General features: G+C 39.6%; 1 protein-coding gene across 1 annotated transcript; it reads left to right on the forward strand.

The window, feature by feature from the left end:
• The first annotated feature begins 2,263 nt into the window (after positions 1 to 2,263).
• LOC137257383 (uncharacterized) lies at positions 2,264 to 9,342 on the forward strand. The gene is made up of 4 exons (XM_067794716.1): positions 2,264 to 2,342; positions 4,366 to 4,590; positions 8,125 to 8,343; positions 9,104 to 9,342. Exons 1-4 carry the CDS (start codon positions 2,264 to 2,266, stop codon positions 9,340 to 9,342), a joined length of 762 nt encoding a protein of 253 aa, XP_067650817.1.
• Positions 9,343 to 9,699: the final 357 nt, after the last annotated feature.

A 9,699-nucleotide genomic window follows, 5' to 3' on the forward strand; every position in this document is an offset into this window, starting at 1 on the left:
AGGGATGGTGTAAATCCAACTAAGGTCCAGACAGGTTGCAAATGTTCTGCAAGTCCCCATGGTCCTTAGTATGGTGGTCTACATTCCGTTGTGTTGATATATAGCCGGTTTTATTTTGTATTATCCAAAGAGTGCTATTAGTTTCAACCTTCGATGCTAGTTCTATTGTAAAATTGTGATAAAAATGTCGCGTTGTCGCATTGTCCCGTGTCGCGTTTTAGTAAATATCTTATAATACATGCCGTAGTCAATATTTTAACAAAGCGCGACGCGCGGCGATGCGTCAATGCGACATTTCATTAAAATGTTATTAGTTACGGCGGAATGTAAAACTATCACAAGCATGATTATTTTTCGATATTGTAAAATGGTTCAGATACCCAGGGATCGAAATCAGAACAATAATAAATGAACGCACATATAGCCGTGAAGTCCAGAGTGGTTGTGTGTCGTTACTTAACGGAATGGTTCTATTCAGACTGACCATTTTGCTGAAAATTATTATGGTATAGCAGCCGTAGGTTTGAAACGATACAAGTACATGTATATTGCTGGATATAGTATCCGTATGAGAAAAGTTTGAGGTATATTGTGAATCAGGCTATGTGCAGGAAAAATGATATAGGATTCAAACAGACATGAAAACGGGCACCACAATACATTATTGTAATGAAATACCTTGCTATTTCCCAATAAACCTTGGGGGAGTGGAGTGGAGCGGCGGAAGAGTGAGAGGAGCGGAGTCGAGTGGAATGAAGTGGAGCGTCGCGGAGTGAGGGGAGTGAGGGATTGAAAGCTGGTTTCTGGCACTACAAGTGTACGCAACTCTACCAAGTGATGTATATAATTGTTTCTAACATCCTACTGCCAACAGTCCATTTGTAAGGTGTGTTCCCATCATCACGTTCAAAGCCGACCTAAAGTGTCATTGAGGTGACGGATGGTTAAGTGATATCTCATTCTACTCGGCATCCATCCACTCCGGGCTAAACAGAGGCAGAGATCTCAGAAAAAGTCATCAGCGTCGGACAGGACTGTACCATGAAACTGTCAGGAGCCACATTATGGAACATAGTGATCCATTGGTCACCTGATGTTTCTGCCGATGTGGCTTGAATTCAACAATATTTTAGCTTTTCACAACCTGTCATCACAACCTGTCATCGAAATGCCCAAAGTGATTAATATGTATGGAGCTGGGATTCGAACTTATGATAATAGCTATCTGGTGTGACTAAGAGACTAACTCTGAACAGCAAACTGCCCCGCCTTACATAACGGGCGCAGTGTGTCATGAGTACAATGAATAGTTGCGCTAATAATTCATTTTGCTGCTAGAACACACTTGACTGCCGAAATACATTTGCAATATGTAAAACAATAGATCGACAAAGAAAGATTTGCATTACGTTCAAGAAGAGAAGGCTCATTGCCATTTCGAGCACTACTTAATTTTAAAAACCATTGGAGGTAACGAAAGACCTGTGAAGTCTGGAATAGAGAATAATATTTTCTGCGTATGCGTAGATTAATTGACTTTCTACACATGCGCACCGCTGACAGAAAAGGGCGACAATGCGACATATATTTTGTCGCATTGTCGCGTTTTAGTCAATTTGTTAAATGCATATTATGGTTAATATTTTAATAAAGCTCGACATCGCGACATATTTTGACATTGAAAAGTGTCGCTATGTCATGTGTCGCACTATGGAGGAACAGAGAAAATGTTATTCGAAACGAGACACGCGACAATGCGACAAATAGGCGAAATGTCGCGTTGCCGCATTGTCGCGATTTAGTTAATTTTTGCCCCATTTTGCTTGTTTTTGAGAGGATGACAATGCGACTACGTCCCTTCTTGACTTCCACAGTTACCACATATGCGAACCCTCAGTAATAACGCTATGTACTCGAAAACCAATAAACATAAAGTGCTCAACGAAACGCTGACCATATTAAAAACATTAGGCAAATAGTGAACTGTGTCAATATTCTAATGATATTCGTTTCAAGTATCGCCGGGGCACAAGGTAAATCATTAATAGGCTTTGTAGGAAATAATCCATACAACTTTCTTGTATGTCGCGATGGTCACAAGGTAAATATTTCTACTCCATTAGTCATTGGACAGTCGTCATTTCCAGCTCTTCACCGTTGCATCCACATGTTTGTAACTTGATACATCGATTATTTTCACTATATCTACCTATAAACCAAAACAGTGAGTCACTCCAGCTTTTTTTTGCGTTGTGGTACTAGAATGAGAAAATACCCTGTATGGCAGGCTATGTTTGGCCTCTTCATACTGTTTCTTGTGATCTGGATAGAATCGTCTTCAGGTAAGGAGACTTTTACTAAGCATCATTATTCAAGGGTCACCTATGGTCTGTGTGTAGTGAAAACGTAACGGTAATTTTCACTTTTAAAAAAACCCCTCTAAATTAAATAAAGTGGCATTAAGAATGCGCATTCTCATAATTATACATTGCTAACTGACCATTTAGACCTCAGAATCGTATTCATTTGTTGAACAAACGATTTGTTTAAAGAGAAATCGGTCGGTACGATTTCATTGGATACAGACTAGGTATGTGGAGTATCAAAAATATACCAACAGGCATATTTTTATGTCTGGCGTCTATATTGCCCAGTTTTTGCTTTATCTGTGATCATTCTGGCAGTTATAGTAACTTCTTCTCGACACGAATAGCTAGCAAAATACTGCTGTGGTTTAAAGCAATATTTATTTATTCATTCATTCATTGTGAATATTTTTTTCACTTTCGATGCTACCGAACTGCACCTGAATGCAGATGACATGACATGACGTTTTATCTGTTATCACATGTGTGATCTCTCGGCAACAACGCGGGGTACACTAGAATACTTTGTAAATTCAAACGAATTACACTTGCTCATGTACCGAAACCATGCAGACATACATAATGCAACAGTACGTCACATGCATCATAGTGATACTGTATTTGCAAAGGATTATCTGATGTATATCTTGGTTTCCTTTGTTCATATATGACTGGTAGAGGTATCTTACATTTTAGTAGGAATAATTTTGTTCACGTATATGTGTTATTATCGTGTGACCCCAGGGAAAGAAACAGGAAACGCAAACGGTAATCGACCTTCAGGCATCTCAGAATTGTCAACAGTGCAATCATTTGCTATCCGCGTTTCAGTTGTATCAATAAATTATGTTTTTCCCCGGACTACCTGCAACCTGATTTCCTTTAAATACGTAAACAAAATACTGCAATGCAAAGAAACGAAATAAGTGGTCATGTTTAATTGCATGCAGTTCAATTTAAAGGTGCACAACTCTCAAATGCATCATGTTAATCCAGAGCTCTTTTCCAAGATTCTGTCCCGGGATATGATACTCTTTACTGGAATCAAAATTCTGTATTTCAGTGTACTGATACATATACCACTTTGACCACTTTGTTTAAGAGCTGTTGCTGGAGAGTTCTGGAGGGGATTCCGACACCCTTTAAATTGTGTGTTACTGACCATTCAATCATATTATCAGATTCGTCATCCTGTCTTCAAGCTCCTAAGACAATTCATGTCAAAACTGAACTAGATAATGATACTGCTACTTCCCAGTGCGATATCGTCTTTTGCTGGCTGCCCAGCCATGTTGGAACCACTGGTAACGATGTGGGTGATGCAGCTGTAACAGCAGCTCTCAACAAGTCTGTGACACCACTTCTTACACCACGCTCTGCTTATTAAGCTGTGATTAGGTCATATATCCGCACTCCAAGGAAATAAAGTGACAGCTCAAACCAATACCGCATTGTTTTGTGGTCGCGTAACTGCCCTGAACATACAAACACATTTACGCACTGTCCATCTCCTGTGTCCGACGTCCCTCTATAGCGCACAGGCAACAGTTGCATTGCGTTTGGCTACGCGTTCAGAAAAAAGCGGGTACTGACGTCATGGAGGGGCAATTGAGATCACCTGATCTCAACCCCATACAACTATGCTTTTTAAAAAAATCATTATGCCTTGAGAACTGGGCGAGATGTTGCTTCAAGACTGCTGTTTTCACTGTGTTATTTGCGTTATTCAGTGAGAAATTATTGCCTTGGTGTTGTCTATGCCATTTGGGGGGCATACGTAGTAATGAGCTGATGACTGGTCCCTGTGAAATCAAAATTGACCCCAAGCGCACTTTAATGCCGAAACCTGTTTTAGTTTACTCTCATTACCTCCATAAACAGATTTACCCACAAAAAGCACACATAAGTCTATAAAGGCATGTATGGGATATAAAGTAACACATGCGTTATTTTTCTTTCCTTTCTTTAGCACTAATTAACCATATTTGTTTGCTTTTAGGTTCCAAAAATCTTGCACTCCTTCGTCCAGCAACAACAAGTCAGGGCATTGATCCCACGGGGCCAGATAAAGCCGTGGATGGGCTCAATATCACAGTCATGGATGTCTCGAATGGCCTTTTCTGTACCTTCGTGGAGACATATTCTATTTCAGGATGGTGGCAGGTGGATCTACAGACGACTGTCAGAGTAGGGAGTGTCAGGATCACTCCTGCCGAATATGCATGTATGTACAAATGCTGCAAGGCGAGTTTTTTCTCTGCATGTCAAGTTCTGTATAGTTTATATGCCACTGAGTATTCCGTTCATATAAATGTCAACTGTTTCATGCAAAAGGACGCTTGCAACTAGCACAGTTTAAAGGGTACCGTTCAATTTCACACACAGTAGTCAGAACTCCTGGCCCCGATTTCTCCAAACAAACTTAAGTATCAGTTTTTACTTAAGTTTGAGCTTCCACTCAATTTTGAGTAAACATCGGAATATTGATTTCCCAGAATGAACTGAAATCAATATTAAACTCGAACAGAGTAGACAGTTTGCGTTTGGTGGATAGATTAATTAAATGTGTATGGGCTTTCTATTTTAAAAATACAGTTGAGTAAATATTCAGCTGTATCATTTATCAGCTGTATAAGAACATAAGTTTGTTTCGATAAATCTGGGTCTGGTTGCAGTACAAAATCTGGTGTAGCCAGTCTTACTGTTGATCCTTTCTGTGCACTTTGACCTCGTACTTCTTAGTGGGTTCATGGTGTATGGCATCCCACACCTGGCGCAGAGCTCTCTGCAGTGTTCTCAGATCATGTGACACAGGGAGGTCTTCGGTAATCACGGCGTCCAAGTTCATCCCATCGGATTAAAGTCGGGGAGGAAGAAAGCTAGTCCATTTTCAAAAAAACCTGTTCTGAATATAGTCGTTGACCTGTCCACGGTTCGGTCAAACGTTATCATTCTTGGCGGATTGTGACTATTTGTGTACAGTATGTAATGCTTTGGAAGTTGAAGATGAGAATCATGTCCTTTTCAAATGCACATATTACGAATGTTGGTGTGAAAACTGTTTCTTACAGCTTCGAAAGTGTATAGAGGTCCATTAGCTTTAGAATCAATCCTTAAATCAAGAAACAGTCAGGTAATATATTTACTGCCTTAAGTTTGCATAATATATTATAAACAAGATCTGCACCCAGTTGACCTCTGGTCGACCATCGGTTATTATAGGCCAGGTATTACGCAAATAAACTGTCCGTCTTGGCGGATTGGGTCACTTGTGTAGTGGGCCTCATGAATATGGTACCACAATTGGAGCCACTATCGCATCCCGCATCGCATCCCAGTGCGATTTCCCACAAGAACAAGTAACCGTGCACTTGCTGCAGCTGCGATTCTACCCCAGATCACCTAAGAAACCACCACCGATTCAATAATGACTCACAAATGCAGCATCTTCTAAACGTTAACGACGTCGTCTCCCAGGGCCATCATGAAATAGAAAATTAAACCGGCTTTCAACAATCAACAACACTCACGACCACAAACGTTGATTCCTACACTGATGACGTGTGCACCCTAGTAAACGTGATGTCAGTGGCGAACGAACAGCTGGTAACGGATACTAGCTGGACGTCATCGGCATGTTGCTAATATGTACTTTAGAGGCGTTGTTGTATCGTCTTCTGCAATTACAATGTTATATTTTTTCATGTTAGTTTTATGTTTATATCTGTGATATTCTAGTATTTTAGAATCGTTGGCAGGTTTTTTATAATGTACATATTTTCCATCTCAATGTTAAATGTTCTCGTCACGATCTGGCTGAAATATTGCCGATGTGACGTTAATTATTAACTGACTCACTCAACTGGCGTTGCGTATAACAAGGCCGGTGAGGTTCTGCCTGTGGGTGGTAACCCTACATGACGTCCAGATCTTTGGACATACGACCCAGTTGCCCGATGCCCCCGGCCCGAAATCCAACAATCACGCTCTGAGTGACGTTAAAAAGTGGAGCGACCTGACGTTGGTTACGTTTCCGCTTTGAGCATTTTAACGATTCTGCCTGTGAGTGGTAACCCTATGACGTCCAGATCTTTGGACATACGACCCAGTTGCCCGATGCTCTCGGCCCGAAATCCAACGATGACGCTCTGAGTGACGTGGATCAACCTGACGTTGGTTACCTCCCGCTTGGAGCATTTGAACAGCCAGACCTCAATTTTCAATACTCGTAACATCACAATCTTTCAAGAGGATTTTCACTGTCAACCAGGCCTGAAAGCACGTGCTTGTCACCCGATTTGCACGTGACCATACCCCGATTTATATGTGCAAGTCGTGGATAGGTTTGCGTTTGACTCTAACGATATGCGTTTATACATGAAAATCGTCAATTGTTGGAATAATTCTCACCGTTTGTTTACGTTTTTCATTATTTTCTGAGGTTTACAATTTGTTCCCTGTGCTAATGTCACAATCGTTAATGATGATTTTAACCTCTAACAACTAAGTTTGTCTTACTGTCAACACTAAATATGATTAAAGTACCACCAGTCATTAGGTGATCCTTCAATAGTTGCTTTGAGTATATATCGTTGCGGCCATGGTTGTCATTGTAGATTCTACGTTTATTTAATTTTTGGCTAAATCTGACAAAATCGTTAACACTGGAATGGATGGTGTAATTCTACCTAGGCACCATGCAGGTAGCAAAAGTGCACGAAGTCATCTTGTCTCGTATGCGGATGTAGCTACAGTTGCTAGCGATCTGTAGCCCTTTTCATATCGAGTTGTTCAGAGGTTTAATTTAAAGTCCCTCTCCAGTTTTAATTCTCTATCTGTGGTAATCTGGTTGTTATTTTAACAGTGTACAGACTTATCATTTTACTGTAATGTGCATTTATACTCTTTCCCTTATTGTTGGGTTTAGTATTAATTTACAATTTTCACAGTCATGATATAGCTAGACTAATGCCGATCTGCCTTTAAAGTTTAATTTACTCACTCCAGCAATAATGTTATATACGGATAACAGGTATGTAAAATATTAAATATTATATGTGAAGAACAAATTCAAATAAAAGAATTTTGAAAATGTCAGACGGTGCGACACATTGCCAGTCATTTTGGTATTTATTTAAAAAATGAGATTTCGGAACTTATTTGTCTTACCTCGGTACTATGATACTCTTGTCTTTTACCCTTTGCGAACATTGTGTGTTTAAGGTATGTGTCCCTTGATTTATCTGTGTGCAAGATCAATTTGTGCTGCTTGTTTTGATTGTTTCAACAATTATTAAGACGTCCTAAAACAATAGTCATTCTTTGTAATTAGTCTTTCTTAAGTATGGCTAAAAACTGTTCATTCAGGATGGATGGTGTAAATCCAGCTAGGGTCCATGCAGGTAGCAAAGGTACTGTAAGTGCCTAGTGTGGTGATCTACCTTCAGTTGTTGGCGATCTATTGCCAAGATTTATATTGTGTTGTCCCTTACAGCTAAAGTGTTTCAGATTTATTTACTAGTTTTACATGTATATCTGTGATATTCTAGTTATTTTACTGTCTGTCCTTCGTTGACAGGATTGCATAATCTAGTCACGATATGGATTAAACATTGTCAAAGTGACATAAAGTTTAACTCACTCACTCACTCACTCATTCAGGATGGAATATTGATCATTCCACGGTCATTCAGTTCGTCTTGCTATAGAAATACGTTCCATATTCATTTGAAATTCACGTGAACAGTCTTTTTCACAGATGGGTTACCAAAGGACTTTCAACTGGTTATATACCCCGATCCAATGTGTCCACCAAATCCACGACTTTGCTCTGAGTATACTGGAACGTTACAAAGAAGTGTGGCGAAAACTATCTTCTGCTCCACGCCAACAAGAGGACGTTTTGTTCGCCTAATGCAGAAACAACAAATGTTCTTATGTGAAGTGGAAGTGTATGAATACGAAAACCAGTCACAAGGTAATCATGGTGTTAAACATTTGCATTTATTAACGCAGGTCACAATGCAGTTTTCTAACCCACTAAAATGTCGTGTCTATTCTTTAGTTATATATTCATGTCAATGGTACATTGTTCACTCATTAACTTAATTTAAAACGACACAGTTTTCAAGCTATCAACATGAGAAATAGACACGGGCGATTCTCATTTGAGTTGTCATGCTAGGACATGGCCATGCATTTTGACTATCCTTCAGTCTAAATTGGTTGTTGATAGTACAGCGTATCATGCCGTTCTGTCCACGGGGGCAAAGTGAAAGTCTTCATCAATAATCTTTCATAAAGAATATACGAAGGTTCTGCTTGGCTCAGATGAACATGCTTGGCCCTTACTGTGACAAAAGGGATAGCTATTTCAAATTTTCCTCCATGGAATATCTTGGTTTTGTCATTTCGATATTGCTTTTCATTGGAATCAGTTGAGGTTTTCGATTCATCGTGATAAACATAAGTATATATGAATAATATTTAGTAAGTACATATTATACTTTTGAAGAATGAACAGAAATGGAAATGGTATCAGAGTATTTATCTGAAAGTACAGTTCGATCAAGTCGCAATAATTTCAAAGTGACTTACAACATACCCACTCACTCACCAAATCAAAAGAAACAGTGACATGTGACAAATATGATACTGCCTATTTACGTTTGCACATCGTCAAACTTGATACAGACACTGTACTGCATCATGTTATTAGATTATCGTTGTGCTTTCAGGAGTCATATTTAACAAGACACCTGAAGAGAAGATTGATCTGGCAGTGCCTGTTCAGATGGAGACCAGGTCCGCTCTCGACTGTGCAAGACACTGCCTGCAACATGGTTCCTGTCCTGCTTTCAGTTTTAGAAGAGAATCCCAACTGTGTGAAATCTCATTGAGTGGGAACAGCAGTGGACTGACTACGGGAAAACCAGAATGGGATGTCTATGTACAGGATTTGTGCTTGGATATTTAACATTTCAAACGAACGGATTTGGCAAACATTACATTGTATTTGCCTGCACTTTGGTTCCTGTCCAGTTTTCAATTTTAGAAGAGAATCCCAAGTGTGTCAGATCTCGTATAGCGGGAACAGCAATGGACTGAATACGGGGAACCCAGAATTAAATTCCTACTCCGAGAGGGGTTGATGATAAGAGGAGATACATACAATGTTTTTCTGGATGCATTAGACAAGCAAAGGAGTCATATTGCAACAACTGGAAATAAATAAATGAGTAAAGATTTTGTTCAGAATATTCACATCGGCAATATTCCATCTATGCCATGTATTGATAATGATACTAGTAACAATCTGATAGTAAAATCTGCC

This window comes from Haliotis asinina, chromosome 12 (genome assembly GCF_037392515.1).
Source record: "Haliotis asinina isolate JCU_RB_2024 chromosome 12, JCU_Hal_asi_v2, whole genome shotgun sequence".
NCBI classification, from domain to species: domain Eukaryota; kingdom Metazoa; phylum Mollusca; class Gastropoda; order Lepetellida; family Haliotidae; genus Haliotis; species Haliotis asinina.